We start from the raw sequence: 18,847 nt of genomic DNA, 5'->3' as shown, positions 1-18,847 counted from the left end.
CAGCAAATAAAAAAAGGGATTTTTTGTCTATAAATATACTGTGATTAAAACATGAAACAGAACATATTTTAAATTGTATTCTGACAGCTTCTTTCACTTATTAAGAGATCCCATAATAATTTAATACAGATTTACTGTAGTTACAATGCATATATTTTACTAAATTCTGTGATTAATATCATATTTTATGTCAGAAACTCATTTCAGTCTTGTGAGGAATCAATTATATTAATGATACAAACATCAATTAAAATCTGATCTCAAGTTGATTTGTCATTGTGTTTTATTATTTATGTGCAAAGAACCAGAGAAATTCTTAAAAAATAATATTTGTGACATTTTGACAGTAATAAAACAAATGATTGACAAGACAACACAAATAGATACACACACACACTGACCTTACTGTCTATATGATGATTTCTGACACATTTATCTGTTATTTTAGTGACAGAAGTCAGTAAAGAGTCATGAAGAGACTCAATAACATCTCACTGTTACTGATTCATTATGCAGCTCAAAGCATTATGGGTAGAATCACTCATCAGTCTATTCTGATTCATCAACACAGTTTCACTGATGAGTCAGGAAAAACAAAAAACCCAGGATAGAGCGTCTGAGTGAATGTGGTCTGGACTGTGTGGATGAGACTCATTGTGTTTCTGCAGATGCTGTAGAAGGACAGAGTTCCTGCACTCACATCCACATACACTCCTATTCTACTGATATAATCATCATCATCATCATCATACACTCCTATTCTACTGCTGATGCGCTTCACAGGGAGATCAGTCTGTATGTTATTGTGTATTAATGCATATCCAGAGGGAGAGCAGATCAAACTCCAGGACTGATCATTACATCCAAACCAACACTCTTTACCCCGTCCCTTCCTGCTGATGCTCTTATATGACACTGATATATAAACATAATCTCCACTCCACTCAATCTCCCAGTAACAGCGTCCACACACACTCTCTCTACACAACACCTGACGATATTCATCAAATCTGTCTGGATGTTTAGGATACAACTGATACGCCATCATATTTGTCACCTTTCTGTTCTCCTCAGACAGACTGAGTTGTTTGTTTGCTGTGTTTGGATCCAGTGTGAGAAAACAGGCATCTGAACACAAGAACAGACACATTTATAACACAACAACAATCACTACAGCTGTGTGTGTGTGTGTGTGTGTGCGTGTGTGTGTGTGTATTTGTAGACATACATTTCTTCAGTCCTGCTGTAATCCTGGATTCTCCTCCATGATCCACACTAGAAAACACACACAGACACATTCAGTCAGTCAGCAAACTGTTGCTATGCAGTTGCCAAGATACTCAGAGTGGTTGCTATGCAGCTGCTAAGGTACTTAGGGTGGTTGCTAGGCTGTTGCTTGTTAGATAATCACAAATTAGATTTCAGTGAGATTTTGACCACTGAACTAGGAAATGTCTCTGGTTTTCATTTCAGATATTTGGTCACTTTAACATTCAGTTACTCACACACACACACACATTCAGCAACACAGAAACTTCAGCACTGCCTCGTAATTTTATCAGTAAAATAGCTTCACCGCTGAAGAGCAACATTATCTTTCTCATCAAAGTGTTTGTAATATCATTGCTTTTGAAGCAGTTTAAATTCACAGCTGCACTGTTTAAAGAGAAATGGCGGTAATTAAAACATACACAGTCTCTTGTGTTTTCAAAAAGCCTGTGCTTTTGGCCACAGTGGAGAGAGAGCGCATGCATATGGTTGCCAGGTTGACAAAAATAAGTAACACACTCAGCAGATATTTCAGTATTGTGCATGACTGAAGCTCTGTTACATGTTACATGTATGCAAGGTCAAAAAACACTTTTCTCCAAAAATAGATTTAATTTTACCCCATTTCTAAATTATTCATAAATGACTCGTGTAAAGCAGTTAGAAGAATCAGTCTCCCTAAACCCCTCCTTTCCGTGAGCCCTCACTGCTGTGACTGGTCAGATGGCGCAGTCCTTTTTGAAACGCCCATTGCCATAACTGATAGATAGCCCTGGATACTTGTCAAAACATAAAAAAAAATGGCATCGATTTTACCATACCAATTCGAGCCAGAGTCTGATGATGAAACGGCTGAAGTGTCTGATCGACAAGTTGGCATGGACTACCGTGGAAAGTGCTCGCGATTTGCTTATGTAAGCGAACCGGGCACACCTCTATGTTGTAAACTTCAACATGTATAATGCATTAAGGCGGCTTTCACACCGAACGCGGAAAGCGCTGGCCACTGGGTTCAGTGCAGCCCTTCAGAGGTCAGCGACAAAATTTCATTTGAACAACTCATTTGAACTTTGTCTGCGGCATGCGCTTTGGTTGAGGCAGAAACAAGCCGTCCACGCAGGGTGGAAGAAATTGAAACAAATGGGTTTCATAGCACAGCGCTTTCCGCATTCGGTATGAAAGCCGCTTCATGCGCCATCCTTTATCATTACTCCAACTAATGAGACAGACAGACAGTCAAGCTGCATCAATCACAAATTGTCAGACTACAGTGGGTCCACAGCTGAGCAACAGAACTACAGAAGCGTGATTTAGCCGGTTAGCATGACATGTGCAGGGTTGTTACACAACATAACATACACAACTACGTATTTTGAACGGTCGCTAGAAAATACATTTTGTAGATTCATCATCTTTTGGAAGTGAATATAAAATTTTACTCACAGTGTAGAATACAGCGTCTTTTGTATAATGTACGTGTAAATTTCCATGTGATGTAAACCACATGAAAATTTTACTGTTTGTGGGCGGGCATGTTGTTCGTGACGTAGAACGTGGGCGGACATTATGCAAATGTGTTACTTCGTGACGTGTGGCCGTAACAGAAAATTTTTTAATTCCTAACGACTCGTTTAGGCAAATGTGAGCCAACTCTTTTTTTTTGATAGACAATAACTTTATCTATCGTGCACTGTCGGCTTCACAACTTTGCAGATAGTTTATGTTCACATACACCTACATGAAACACTACATGAAAGATCATATTTGAAAAGGCATAATAGGGGCACTTTAAATAGCATTTCAGTAAACTGTCAGGAAAAAAAGGTACAGTTATGTTGCTGGGATGGTACACTAAGGTACAAAAGTGATAGTAATACTTTTGTAATTACTAGGGTTATTATTTAATATTTCCATTAAGTAGATGTACATTTCAGACATCTTCACTTTCATTACAACCTATAGGCCAGTGGGCCATAGGCCCCCCGACACTGCATGTTTTCCATGTCTCTTTAATCAAACACACCTGATTTAGATCATCAGTTCATTAGAAGAGACTCCAAGACCTGAAATGGGTGTGTCAGGCAAAGGAGAGATGCAAAACGTGTAGTGTTTTTTTTTTTTTTTCAGGGTTGGAGCTAAATTCTGCAGGACAGTGGCTTTCTAGGACCAAACTTGCCTACCCTTGGCTCTGTCCTTCTGGATATGATCTGCATCTAATATTCATTAACCGACAGCAGCTTTTAAATCTGGACAGTTGTGCATTAAACACAAATCTGACAGAAGCAGTCTCTTTAGGTTGCTATACATTGTGAAGGGAAATCTCCTCTTCCACCACCAGTGTGCAGCATCCACCTGGATGATGTGACACAGCTATAGTGCACCAGAACACCCACCACACCAGCTTATTGATGGAGAGGACACAGATTGATGCAGCCAGTCAGTAGATATGAGGATGGTTATTAGGTCATGATGATCAGAGGACAATGGGCAAATTTGGTCAGGATGCCAAGGTCACATCTCTACTCAGAATTTTTTTTTTTTTTACCACAGAGCCAGGACTTCATTTTAATGTCTCATCTGAAGGACTGTGCTTTTTTATAGTATAGTGTCCCCATCACTATACTGGGGCATTAGGACCCACATAGACTACAGGGTGAGCGCCTCCTGCTGGCCTCACTAACGTCTCTAACAACAGAAACCTAGTTTTTCCAGGAGGTCTCCTAAGCTTCAGTAGGTGACCAGGCAAGAGCTGCAGAGAGATGGTTGGCAGTGCAAACATTAATTATCAATTGTGAATAAAATATATGAATATATAGTGATCCTGCAATTAAATGTAAGTATGAAAATAACTTGAAAGCTGTTATCAGTAAGTTTGATAGTGAAACACTACTTATTCACACTACCTCCTTCTTGACATACTTGAGTTTGTCCAGTGAGCAGTTTGGATCCTCCTTATTTTCAAGCAGCTTGACTCCTGAATCTCCTGGGTGATTGTAGCTCAGATCCAGCTCTCTCAGGTGTGAGGGGTTTGAACTCAAAGCTGAAGACACATAATGACAGCCTTTCTCCGTCACCATACAGCCAGACAACCTACAAAAACATATAGCAACAGTCCACATCATATTAGTGTGTTTGTTGTTCCTTTTTATTTTGAACTAAATTATTTTGATTATTCAGTTAAAACAACTGGTGACAAGAAAAGATCCTTTTGTGCTCATTTAGTATTATCAGGAAGAAACAAATATTCCCCCAAATCATTGGGCATTATATACCTTGCATTTAAATGCAAAAGTAAAGCATTGTTCTCTGAAACAAACAATAGTGGCACAATACTGCTCCTGAAATCATCTTTCTTTCAAGTAATGAAAGAAAGAATATAAACATAAGATTTATAAACAAAACTTCATGTTCTAAAATGAAATAAGATGCCGCTTGCACAAACAGTCGCACAAAACACTGAATTCCATACTTGAAGATTTTATGCCTGATTTTGAGCCCAATTTCCACCCCTAAGCAATCAGGGCGGAATAGCCAGATTCTAGGCTTGTCACAAATGACTTGTTGTCCAAAAATATCCTCAATTGTGTGGTATCATTGTGATTACTGCTTCTGATTGTGTCAGAGCCCACAAGATCCCAAATCATAAATATCAAACATGATTTATATTTATGATTCTTGATCATGCTGCCTCTGACGTGATACCCGCCATAGTTCCCCAGATCTCAATCCAATCAAGCATCTGTGGGATATACTACTTAAATCAGGGGTGCTCAACCCTGGTCCTGGAGATCGACTTTCCTGCAGAGTACAGCTCCAACCCTGACCAAACACACCTGAACCACCTAATTAGGATCTGAAGGAGCACTTGATAATTACAGACAGGTGTGTTTGATTAGGGTTGGAGCTGAACTCTGCAGGAAAGTCAATCTCCAGGACCAGGGGTTGAGCACCCCTGGCTTAAATAATCTGCTGCTATCATCTTGGTGCCAGATACCACAGCACACCTTCAGGGGTCTAGTGGAGTCCATGTCTCGACGGGTCAGGACTGCTTTGGCAGCAAAAGGGGGACCAACACAATATTAGGGAGGTGTCATAATGTTATGCCTGATCGCTGTATACACACACACACACACACACACATACATAAAGGATCAGACGATCTTCCGTACATTTGTTTTGTGTTTTCTTTCTTTTTATATATTCTTCATTTATTCATTTATAATAATTAGTCATTTAATCATTTTATTATTCCATTTAATCATATTATTATTTATGATAATTATTACAGTCATTATATATTTTATATACATATATTCATTTTATTGATTCATTAAATGATTAGTCATTTATATTATAGTTGTTTTTTATATATTTTATCTTTTTTTTGTTTAGTCTTATGACTGTGTGGTTTAAGGGCTGTTTGTCTTCATGAATAAGAGATACAAGGAAATGTTTATAGAAACTCAAGGTTTATGGGATGCTGTTGTGAAGCAGTTTGGTATAACAATACTTGTTGGATTTGTGTTCTTTAGACGAAGTCTGAGCATTGAGACATATTCAATAAACTCTGCTCCTTTCTACCATCCTTAATTCATCTCCTGCTTCTGCTCTTCACTTTCATTGGCTTTTTCCTCAGTCAACTTCTTGGCTGATAGAAGACTGTTAATAGTGCTTTTGGGTATTTTGGGTACCGGACAAGACCTCCTGTTAACAGAGTTTGGGTATTAGACTACTCTGTTGATGAGTTGTTCTGATACTGGACAAACAGATATTTTCTGACGGTATCTGGCATCCGGGGCTGGATCCTAATTGTCTAGGCATGGAGACAGTGATCTGGCCACTCAAATCTGGCCACTGTCCTGCAGAGTTTAGTTCTAACCTTAATCAAACACACCTGAGCATGCTAATCAGTGTCTTCAGGATCATTAGAAAATCACAGGTGGGTGAGTTTGATCAAAGATCATCAATTGTGAATATTGTTTGGACATTTACATGTAAAGCACAGAAGTTGTTCTACAACGGGGGTAGGCAATTAATTTTCCCAAGGGGCCACATGAGAAACTTGGGTGGTTGCAGAGGGCCAGACCAATAAACTTAACTCAGTTCTGCCCAATATATTTCATCTATTTATAAAAGACAGTAAATGAAACATTACAATCATACAATAAAAATGTGGAGCACACAATTATATCACTATTTAATGAACTTTAGCAAAAACAGGTTTAAAAGTTTGCATTTTTGCAGTGTTTCAAAAACTACCATCACAAATGTGTACAAAAAATCAAGTACATCAAAGATTATGGACGTAACATTCGCACTCAAAACCTGAAACAAAACTTTTCATAGAATGTATTCATTACCAATATATTAAACAATCACTTTACATTTTCCTAAACCCCTAAAAAAATAGAGTCCAGACAAGTATCGGTCTATGAACATTTAATATTTTAGATGAGGGAAATAGACATGCGTCATAAGTTTTTGGGAGACAAGGTATTTTGTAGGCTTTTAATGCACAGCCCAGAAGCAACAATATCTGCCGGATGAAGAAAGGCTGGCTTTTCACAAAACATAAAATATAGCTACATATATTTTTATTTCAATAAATTCATTTTTGTGTTTCAGAGGAAAAAGTTACGGATAGACATCTCTCCCTCTTATAGACGTGACAGTTCTAAAAGCAAAATTTATGGAAACGCGTAGCTATAAGATGCTTTACAAACTTCAATGTAGACATGTGGGGTTTTAATAGGGCGGCCCCTATCAACATAACTAGTCCTTCATTTGAGCCATTATTAACTAATCACATGTTTATATTAAAGCTAATCCAAAGCTAAATCCAAAATGAGTCTTATATATTCTGCATTCAAGCATACAGATCTGGCCACTGAGAATGCGTTTTTTTTCACGTGGCGTCCTGCAATTCGTCACGCGTGATCACGGAGCTCCCTGCAGGCGCTATTTCAGAATTTTTCAAAACATTGTTGTGCTTCACACAATATCCAACAGGTGGCGCAAGGAAAAACATTCTGTAGTTAAACACCACGGCCAGGGCCATGTTAACCATTGGGCTAGGCGGGGCTGAAGCCCCAGGGTCTGAGCAAGGAGGAGGCCCGTGACTGGCTGTGAAGTAAATTTACAGGCCATGGCAGCGACCATCGCTAAAGCGTCACCACGTCCTCCACATGTTAGCGCTATTAGAAGTTTTTTCCGTAAATTCCATATTACCATTACAGATTAAAACGTCACGTTTGAATTTGGTTTACCAATTAAAATGCATTTATTGTGTATTTTACTTTTGAAGGACCATGCACCAATATATCAGGTGATCGCTTCACCTAATGTCCGCATTCATCTCGCTTCACTTCGTTTTGGAATAATCTGGAAACAGATACAAAATAGAACAATATTCGATAAGTGAAAATGTAAAAATAAATAAATAAATAAATAATAATATTAATTTAAAAAAAAACACACCATGTTATTTTAGTTAAACAGATGGTGGAGTGGAAGTTGCGCAAACAGTGGACAAGACAGTGTTGTGGCATTTAAGCATTGTGGTTTAAAAACAAATGTAACTGTTCACGGACAGCAAAGCAGAATTAATTTTAGCAAATGCGTGAATAAGACGGTTACATGTTATGTGATACACGCAGTGCGCACCTGCTTCTCCTCTTCTCCCAAAATAGCTTATACTACTGTTTCAGCTATTAAAATGGCTCCGTTTTTATGTAATGGAAGCGTGATTTCGTTCCGTTTTTTTTTTCTTAAGTTAATTTAGAAAAACGTTATTTGTTCGTTAAATATACGTTTTTGTTGTTTTTTTTTAAGTAACGACCAAGCGGCCAGCAGCAGACTGATCATAGTCTGTCAATTTTGCCTTCTCAAATCATCACGACTTGCCTAAAATAAAATCAATAGAGATAAAACAGTTAAAGTATAAAACAATGTTATAATATTTAAACCTATATAATATGTGCTATTAGGCGCATCTCCAGTCATTTGTGCGGAGAGTGGAAGCTGAAGCCGCTTTGCAGGACATGGAGGCGCCAGCGCGATCGCTCGCATGTTTTTCAGTGAAAACGAAAAAAAATTATTCCGTAATTTCTGCTCATAAAGGTAAGAGTAATACATCATTCGGAATTAAAAAGTGTCTACTTTTATTTGTCTTCACTCAAAATATGAACAAAACGTTAGCAGTGCTTTTATTTATAAAATTTATTTAATCTTTATTTATAAAATAAAGAAAACAAACATGATGCGCTTTCTGTCGTCCTAACAGGAGCGCTTCACAAAAATAAATAGAAACTCAGCGAATACATACCTGACAGACATGATAAATATATCTATAGAAAGCTTTAAATTATTACTTAACGAAATAAATCAAAAACAAAATCTCTTTGAATACATAATCTGCTAATTTATATAAACATTATTTTACATTATTTAAACATAAACGTGCTATTTTTTTTTATTTGTAAACGCACAATTTATTGTGCTTTTCGCATGCATTGTCGATATTGGCTACTGGCTATAGCTAGTCAAGTCAGCATGCTGATTTAATTAGTCTTACTAAAAGTAAATTAAAGACAACAAACCGAGTGATGCAAAAGTGATCTTCATAAAGTTCATTTTGTTTTCGATTTGACAGTTTATTTCAGTTCCGATTTTCAAGCTGCTTAATATACAAAAGTAGCCTAACCTAGTTGGACAATGTTTCTATGTACTATTATAACAATAAATAAATCGTATGCTATTATTTATAGATAGATTCAGTCACAACTCTTATTTATAAACGTCAATATTTCATACCAAATAAAAGTCATGGTCGAGATGTGGCTCTTTATTTATTTATTTATTTTTACCTTTCTTTCGGCTGAAATGTATTTTATTATTTCCACATGATTTTATTTTCAAGTGTTTTGAACGTATTTCTCCTCTTTTTGCTTATTATATAGTCTTTGATGGAATCTTTAATGGTGTACTTTGATGTTTCATTTGGTTAAAGCGCTTTAAGATGTAACATTTAAAGGAGCGAGAACTTAAGAATTATATGGTTATTATGAAATTATTAAATCAGCTAGCTGTAGTTTTCTTATTAAAATTACTTAAATAAATGTTGATTAATTAATTAATTTTATTAAAATCTGCCTCCCTGTGCTGTTATGTGAATGTTGTTTTAGGCCAAAATCACATATCCAATATGAGGCGAATTTGGAAACATTGATTTCTGCTGAATGATTTAGGGCTTTAGTTTCACTTTAAATTAATTCGTTTATGCTTTACATTTATATATCCTGAATAATGTTAACTTTAGGCAATTTGAATGCAACGTATGTGTGACTCATCTTTTTCCCCTCCCCAAATCGCAATTTCAGCGAATGTTGCTTGGGCACTTTCCCATTGAGAAAGGGTAACAAATTTAGATCGGTTGTGAGCCCTGTGTCTCATGATGTTGGGGCCCCCAACCCCCGTCTTAGGTTTTGCTACCCTTGAAAGTGCAAGAACTAACCTTACAATTGTTAATGAGAGAGGGGGTTGTTTGTAGGCATTGCCAAGACTTGCCAACCCACCTTCCACCTCCCCCACCCAATGAATAAAGGTGAGAAGAGCAGGCTTGGCTCCAGAGGTGGTTAGAATTGGGTGCAATAAGATGCTTTTAAAAGTAGGCTGAAATGTCCATCAGACAAGCGATATGCATATTTATACTTGGTAAATAAATAATAATCATTCAGATTTTTTTTTTATTGCAAATGTCAAACATTTAGGCCTATTTAATCAAATTGAAGTGACAAAGTAAAACTGTAAACAAAAAAGATACGAAAATGTTCTTTTAGAATTACGTCTTTTCTCAGGTAGAATGAATGTTTTACTGCCTTTCGGAGTTTTTTTGTTTTGTGTTGTTGTTATTTATTTATTTATTTATTTGGCTCATGATCAATAAGTTGCATTCGCCCAAACTGATTTGCCGAGATGAAAACGGTGACGGTGATGGTGATGGTAATTCCTGTTAGCGCGAGTCCCGCACGCTGTGAAGCCGGAGCAGCCGGCAGAGGATTCCGCTTGGTCTTAAAGCTTTCCTCAAACGACTACGTTCACAATTAAAACAATAATTTGCACAACAGAATGATTAATTATTATTTGAGAATTTGTTATTCATATGGTCTTGGTGGTCATATTGCGTATGCCTGCGAATACGGGACAATTTGTGTTGTAGCTTTCAGACGTGGAGCTTCTTGATGCCTCAGATAGCATAATGCCCCATAGCATTATATTTCAGCCCCAGTGGCATGACAGTTTAAAAATAATAATAATAATAATAATAATAATAATAATAATACAAGTACTTTACTAAAAACACGAATATAAATAAATAAATAAATAAATAAATAAAATGAAGAGTCAGTCTGGTATCTTGCCTATATGGCCAATTCAGCATATTTTTTTAATAACTACATTTTGGCCAAAAGTATTAAACGAACGGAAAAAACTTTAAGCGAAATTAAAGTATTTTTTGTTTGTTTTTTCAAGATATTTAAAATGTTTACCGCGTGGTTAAAAATTATGCTATTCCTACAAAAATTCGTTTTGAGAGTAAAAAAGAGTCACTTAGGCTTTAGGTCGCATGTTATGAATACATTCAGAAATAATTTAGGCTAAAATACCGGTGAAAAAAGCAAATGTTTAAAAACATTATCACATATCCAAACATGATAAAAAATAAGGCTGTAGAATAATAGCCTACATTTGCAATTATTTTTCCATTATCAAATTGTCATGAGAGACAGGCATAATCCTATTGACAGCTGAATCAGGAATATGTTATTTGCCTTTGCATAGTATACGCAATAACCTTCTATAGACTACGGCTCGCCGTGAATAATGTTTTCTGCCGCTTCAGTTCAGTACGTTACATGACTGCCCCCTGCTGATTAAGGCTTTCCTGAGTTAGAGCATCCCGTGAAAACTTGCTTGACATTGCGTGATCTTGTGTGGTCCCTTTACTCCACGCGCGCATTCTCAGTGGCCAGATCTGTACGCATAAAGTGTACCATCAAGCACAGGCAAAAGTCGCATAATGATTATGAATGTGTCTGGGGGAAAAGGGAATATTTTAACTATTTATAAATAAACTAGTGTTATGATTCCTTGTTGGCTGCAAAGATGAATTACTCAATGCTGATTCTGGACGCGCCTTTAGAGAGAAATGCAACCTTCATACAGATTAAAATAATCAGAGAATATTTGTTTTTGAATTGATTCATTTAAAAGTAGACATTTTAAACTTTCTATGGATATATTTCTCATGTCTGTGAGGCAACGCTAGCTATACGCTGAGTTTTGGTAATGCGCTCCAGATTTAGAAATGGCAGAAAGCGCGGCCTGTTTGTTTTCATTATTTTACAAAAGCAACATTTTCATGTTATTGTGAGTTTGCATAAATAAGATCAGTTTCAAAGTTTCATTATCAGGAAAAAAATGCATCTCATGGCCCGGGCACCTCCCTGTTATGCAGGTGCATTCCCACACTCTGCACAAACAGGTTTATTAAAATAAATCTTTCACCATCCGAGTCAGATGCAGTTACAGCCTATAAACAGAAGGCTATTTGACATTTTAAAATTATCCAACAGACTGATGCCACTCCAATTCGTTGATCATTAGTTGTTGTTGATAAAAATTGAATGGATGTCGCTTAGCCTAAAAAACTTGCTTTAATGACTAATTTATGGATTAAATAATTCATATACAAAACAGGTTAGGTAAAATATGCTGAATATATAATATCTTACAAATATTTATAAAAATGCTAACCTAGACTGCAGTTTCACATTTTGCATCTGCATAACTAGCCTAAGTAAATGAGGCTATTTTTAACATGCAATGATATGCAAATAAGATTAAAAAAAGATGTGTAGTGAAGAAAAATATTTAGAAAAAAATAAATTAATTAATAATTTAACATATTTAAGGGCTGATGGCAAACTTACATTTCTTGAAAGCTGTCCTACATGATCGCTAACACATTTAAGATGCGGTCACACGAACGGACATATAGGCTATGTAAATAATAATAATAATAATAATAATAATAATAATAATAATAATAATAATAATAACAACAATATTAATAGCAGTTGCTTTGAAAAATAAACACAGTGCGGTTATATTGTGTGCACCTAATTACACCTATTTGATATTGACTTTTAATTTAATAATTACCTCAGGCGGGCCAGTCCAGGACAGCCAGAGGGCCGGATGTGGCCCGGGGGCCATACAATGTCCATGTCTGTCCTAGAAGGTCTACATCCAAACCAGAAGTAGCCCTCATCTGTTTTATGATATATGTGGCATATTTGCCATGTCAAATGTGGGACAAGTTAGGCTTACTCACTGATTAGCCAATGCTGATTGTGCAGTATATTTGCCGAATGTGGCCCAAATTCTTATTAATTATTCGGGCAATATTTGTCTTTTGTCATTGTCTCACAGCTACACTAGACAGTGCTTACTGTGCCATATCTTTGCCAAAATTAGCCCAGCTACGTTTTAGGATAACTGAGCCACGTTTGTAGCATCATATGCAGGCCACTTTACCCAGTATCTGGCCCATATCAACAGCTAAAGTGTAACCCAGATTAGTATGTTTCCTTGGCCTGAAACTGGTCCACATCTTTTTAGCCAGAACTGAACAAAAACAGTTCCATAACCCAACTCAAAATGAGCCAAATAATGAAAACAGATGTGGCTGATATATGGACGTCATATGGTATTCTTATATGGCTGAGTTCTGTAAAGGTCTGATGGCCCTTACGTGGCCCACATGTGGCTGATAGACCAAAAGCCATTTTTTAACCATATTTATACCACACATACTTTTTAACTGTCAGGGAAAAGGAGGGAAAAAAAGAACATTAGTATATCATGATAAGTATCATACATTAGATTATTTGAATATTAAGACAATCACATATTATTAATGGCTGTAAATCAGCACTGCACACATTCTTTTTTTCTGCTACCCAAGACATGGGTGCTGCTGTGTAGCCCTTGAAGAAAACTTTAGTGACTCTAATAACTGCCTATTTTTAGAAAAAAATACTTAATAATATACATAACATTACTGAAAACATTAGGAGTGTAATGGTTCACAAAAATGATGGTTCAGTACCTCAGTTTTTAAGTCTGATACATTTTTGGTAGAGCAGGGGGAGAAAACAAAATTGCTTTTTTATGTTTATTAAACAGTAGTTTACTGAGCAGTTTGTGGCTCTGACTCTGAATGAATTCAATTATAATTACAGTTTTCTTAAGGATAAAAAAAAAAATCTATCTCACCTAATGCTACAAAATAGGGACCTTGAACTTACAAAAATATTAAAGGTTACCATTAACAACAGAGCCCAAACTATTAATTTCTATTTCTGCTTATTTTTAGATACAATAATCAACACTCAAAAAGTGCAAATATTTAGCGAAATGGTGTTCTCCAGAGTTCTTTTTTTTTTTTTAGCAAAGTGATGATCTGTTTAATTCACGTTAAATTTGGTAGAAATAAGAAAGGGATCGCATTCGTTCATCACATTGTCGTTTTGTACCTGCAGCGGTCTGTCATGCCACATCAAAGAGTGTCAAAATGGCATTTCATTTAAATCACTTAAATTTTCTGATATAATAAAAATAATTTTTAACATAAGACTTTGTTTCTTATCAAAAATACAACAGAAAGCTTAAGCAATTATTGGACTGCAGGTAATGTACAGTAATAATGTATAGCAAAGGTTTATTCATGCATATCAATGGATTAAAGGAGAAGTCCACATCCAGAACAACAATTTACAAATAATGTACTCACCCTCTTGCCATCCAAGATGTTCACATCTTTCTTTCTTCAGTTGTAAAGAAATTATGTTTTTTGAGTTAAACATTTTTCTTCATATAATGGACTGATATGGTACCCCGTGTTTGAACTTCCTAAATGCAGTTTAAATGCGGCTTCAAATGATCCCAAATGCGGTTGTAAACGATCCCAGCCGAGGAAGAAGGGTCCGAGGGAATTGGTTATTTTCATAAGAATAATACAATTTATATACATATACATCATGTCCAACGCTCGTCTGGTCTTACTCTCCCTGAACTCTGTGTATTTTAGCTCAAGACAGTTAGGGTATGTTTGAAAACTCCAAATGAATTTTCTCCCTCAACTTCAAAATCATCTTATATCACTGTTTTACCTTTTTTGTTAAGGGTGTTTGATCTTCTTCTGCATGTTCACTTTGCAAAGACTGGGTCAGAACTTCTGCAGCGATGTAGGGTGATTTTAAAATAATTTTTGAAGTTTGAAGGGAGAAAATACGGTCTGATTTTTCGACATACCCTAACTGTCTTGAACCAGAATACACAGAGTTCAGGGAGAGTAAAACAACACCAGCGTTTGAGATTAAAAGTATTTAAATTGTATTTTTTTTAATAAAATAACTGATCGTTTCGCTAGATAAGACCCTTCTTCCTTGGCTGGGTCGTTTACGACCACATTTGTGATTGTTTGAAGCCACATTTAAACTGCATTAAGGAAGTTCAAACTTGGGCACCATATCGGTCCAATATATGAAGAAAAATCCTGAAATGTTTTCCTCAAAAAAAAACATAATTTCTTTACGACTGAAGAAAGAAAGACATGAACATTTTGGATGACAAGGGGGTGAGTACATTATCTGTAAATTGTTGTTCTGGAAGTGGACTTCTCCTTTAAGTTCCAGACATGCAGTGGTTAAAACAATTGTTTGGTACACATATCGAACCAAACAAAACTTTTCTGTATGAATAAGTGTACCATTACACCCTTAACATTTAAAAACATTTAAAACATTCAAAAACACCAAAACCGCACTTAACTAAATAATAGTGTGTCTGGGCAAAGGCAAAAACAAAGAGGGAGCTTCTTCATCTTCTTCTTCATTTTAACGGCGGTTGCAAGAGTGAGCAGAGTGGGAAATAATGGATATATTTTAAAGGGGTCATCGGATGCTAAGTTCACTTTTTCATGTTGTTTGAACAGTAATGTGTGTCACACCGACAGATGCCGCTCCCACAATAGTTGATTGACATGAGCTCCCACCTCAGACCAGCTGTCACAGTCCAGTAACTTTCCATGTTTTAATGCCAGAGCAGGGATGTAAGTTAGACAAGAATATCGCGATTGAGGTGTTGTGTTGCTGGATGTAATAATGAACATAGTGGTCGTCATTTACTCCCAACATCTGAGCCGCTGAAGGTGCAGTAGATTACGTTTGTTTGTGAATGGAAAGCGCCTCCCGATCCACATATATCCATGTACGTTCGCGCGAATCTTTCATGATCCAGCCTAATTTACAGCAGACGTGAGGATAAGTGTTTTTTTTATGAATCTTTGCGATTGCCTTTCCTTATACATGGTAGTTAGGTAGTTTAGCGGCTAAACGCGACTAAATGCGGATAATGTAAACAAGACCGTCTTTCCACAGAGAGTAGAGAGGGGCGGGGTGAGCAGAGCTCATTTGCATTTAAAGGAGCAACCCCTTAAAATGAGATGATTTTTGCAGAGCTGATTTTGACAAGGTAAAAAGGGTGTTGTTTTACAAAACAATTTAGAATTTTTAATCAAAGTATATTAGAGACTTTTTTATTAAGACACTAAAGAATCATATCAACTTGTGGTAAATGGGCATCCGATGACCCCTTTAACATTTTCAGTAATCCACCAATAGGAATAGGGGAAGACACAATGCAACCAATAGCATTGTTGAATGGGCTAAGATGTGAACTGCCACAAACCTGACACACATGATCATAGCAGGTTATGTGTGTTTTTCCAAGTAAAAGCCAAATGTTAACCATAAGTTAACATATTTCACGATGTGCCATAGCCAAGCCACATATGCCTCTCAGTTGTGTGCTATCATCTGGGCCATATACCTCAGTACAAATAGTCACCACATTTGGTTTACACCCCGATAAGCCTTTGTTGATTTGGTTGGCACTATTTGGGCCATGTTCAGTATTTACCACATGGGCGACTTAAGGGTCATATTCAAATTACACTTTGCCGTGAACACCACATCTTTGTCTAAATAGGCCTGCATGTGAATCAATACATTTGGGTTAATTTTGCTATTTTACATTTTGGTCACTTCAGGCTTACATCCATTTTGTTCAGCCCATAAGAAGGCCAGCAGCGATATAGGATTGCCTTAATTGGCCCACATCCGGATGCTATCTGGGAATGTTTTTGTCTCTTCTGTTCTGGCATTTCGTTGAGAGCAGGTTAAACATTTCCAACATTTGTTAACAAAATTCAATGGCCGTTTATAGTGATAGCATTTCGTTAATTATTTTATGTAAAACCAGTTACCTCAGTATCTCCAGCTGACAGTTTGGACTCTTTAGTCCTTCAGAAAGAAGCATCACTCCAGAATCCTGCAGGTCATTGTTACTCAGGTCCAGTTCTCTCAGGACAGAGTTTGAGGATTTCAAAACTGATGACAAAGTCTCACAAGATTGAGCAGTGAGATTACAAATGGAAAATCTAAACAAGAAGAACACAGTAATTGCATACAGTATTAATCTTAACAGTGTGATTTTTTTTTAGAAGTAAATGAATAAATAATAAAGTATTTCAAACTCAAAACCTCAACATCTCCAGCTTGGAGGTTGCATTCTTCAGTCCATCAAAAAGACACTTCACTCCAGAATCCTGAAGGTTATTGTTACTCAGATCCAGCACTCTCAAGACAGAGTTTGGGGACTGTAGAGCTGAAGACAAACTTTCACAGGACAGATCAGTAAGATGACACCCACACAGCCTGTGAAGAGAACAAAACAAAAAGCCATATTAATGTGAATTTATCAGATGCTTTGTTGACCATTTATTACCCACAGATTAGATTAGGTCAGAGCAAATCTGAAAATGTCATAAAGTGCTTTAAACCAGCCTTACTTGGACATTAATTGCATTATTATTCAGTGTTCCTTAAAATGTTTACAATTGCTGAGGGTGTTGCGCTGCTGTGGACAACTGACTCATAAAGTTTTTGATATTCTTCATATTCGGTGTGGTCAGTTCACAGAAGTGACATAAATTAATATGTGAATATGTTAAAGTGATTTTTACCTTTTATGGGCATTTTTTACTTTTGTAAAGTCATTCTTCTTTTTGAAAAGTAACGCATATGCATTCTTTTGCATCAAATCCTTATATTTAATCAATAAAGTCAATTCAAATATTAAGATATTTTAGAATGTAACCAATTTTCATTCATGAAAGAAAAAAACATCACGTTGTTCCGAGATGTAAAATAGTGCTGTTGCTGTGTTTGGAACATTTTGTTGGCAAAATAGAGCAAAAATTGGCAATATGGTGTCTAAAACATAATGTTAATATTAGCTTCTGGTTTATTGAACTGTTGTATAAAATCAATTTCACATTAGTGATTTTTGCACAAAAAAAAAAAAAAAAAAAAAAAACATTGATTATTGATATTGATTAACTATATGAAATGATATGGGTATACATTTTCTGCCCCCATACCTTGAATTTTGGGAACATTCTAAATGCATTTTATTAGAATGAATCACGCTGTGAAAGAATGCGCTCTTAAATCAGCACAGTCCGTCTAGCTATTGTTTAAGCATTCATAACTCCTCCTATAATAAATGAAGCTGTCCATACACTGTATGATAAATTAATCTCTTACCTACATCGTACATCTTCACTTTGTTGTTTATGATAAGGGAATTCACAAGATTCAGTCTGAACAAGACTCAGGGTTTCAGCTGACTATTCTGAACGCCTCTGATTGGACACTGCACTCTAAACTCAACAGAGTCTTGTGTGATTGGTTATAATAAGCAACACTGTAAAAATGTGAAAAAAAGAAATTATGTAATCAAGTTTTTCACTAGTTTCATGTTTGAAGAATTATAGTTTTATTGAAAAACCAGGGAACCCCCCAAGTATATATATTTTTTGGGTGTTATGGGGGTTAGTTATGGTTAAGGGAGTTCTGGTATTATTTCATTCTCATAACTCCAACACTGACTGCATTACAAAATTCCAGGTTTTCCAGGATGGTTTGGAACCCTGACTGTTTTCTCATCAGGTTTTTTGAGTAGGTATTACCTACCTTGTGTTCTTGGAGAAAATGCCACTAATACAGTCATACTACAATATAGACAAGTGTTTCATAACTATAGCTAGCAAATAGTTCCCCGATTTATCCCCATATTTGAATAGTGGTTCAGTGAAAGTGAAAGGCAAACCTCAGTATGTTTAGTCGACAGTTTGAACTCTTCAGTCCATCATAGATCAGCTTCACTTCTGAATCCTTCAGGTGATTGCTACTCAGGTCCAGCTCTGTCAGATGGGAGTTTGATGATTGTAGAGCAGTAGACACAGTTTCACAGCATGTTTCATCAAAACCACAGCTGTCAAATCTGCCAAAACAGAATGTTTAAGGCAAATTACATTCTGATGTTCAGTTTTTCTGCAAAAACATTATACTCTTCATAATCTGGGGAAACACAATGTTTGATTGAACAA

At 36.2% G+C, this 18,847-nt stretch overlaps 1 protein-coding gene across 1 annotated transcript in view; it reads right to left on the bottom strand.

Moving 5' to 3' along the window:
• Positions 1 to 489: 489 nt before the first annotated feature.
• Positions 490 to 18,847, bottom strand: part of LOC127157721 (NACHT, LRR and PYD domains-containing protein 12) — a 19,443-nt gene continuing 1,085 nt past the window's right edge. The window contains exons 2-7 of the mRNA XM_051100978.1: positions 18,568 to 18,741; positions 16,938 to 17,111; positions 16,661 to 16,834; positions 4,189 to 4,359; positions 1,229 to 1,275; positions 490 to 1,128 (exon numbers count right to left, since the gene is read on the bottom strand). Coding sequence (XP_050956935.1) covers positions 563 to 1,128; positions 1,229 to 1,275; positions 4,189 to 4,359; positions 16,661 to 16,834; positions 16,938 to 17,111; positions 18,568 to 18,741 — 1,306 coding nt within the window. The 3' untranslated portion in view covers positions 490 to 562. The remainder of the gene's footprint in view (positions 1,129 to 1,228; positions 1,276 to 4,188; positions 4,360 to 16,660; positions 16,835 to 16,937; positions 17,112 to 18,567; positions 18,742 to 18,847) is intronic.

The sequence above is a fragment of the Labeo rohita genome, unplaced genomic scaffold (assembly GCF_022985175.1).
Source record: "Labeo rohita strain BAU-BD-2019 unplaced genomic scaffold, IGBB_LRoh.1.0 scaffold_118, whole genome shotgun sequence".
NCBI classification, from domain to species: Eukaryota; Metazoa; Chordata; class Actinopteri; order Cypriniformes; family Cyprinidae; genus Labeo; species Labeo rohita.
This window is presented reverse-complemented; position numbering and strand designations above follow the sequence as displayed.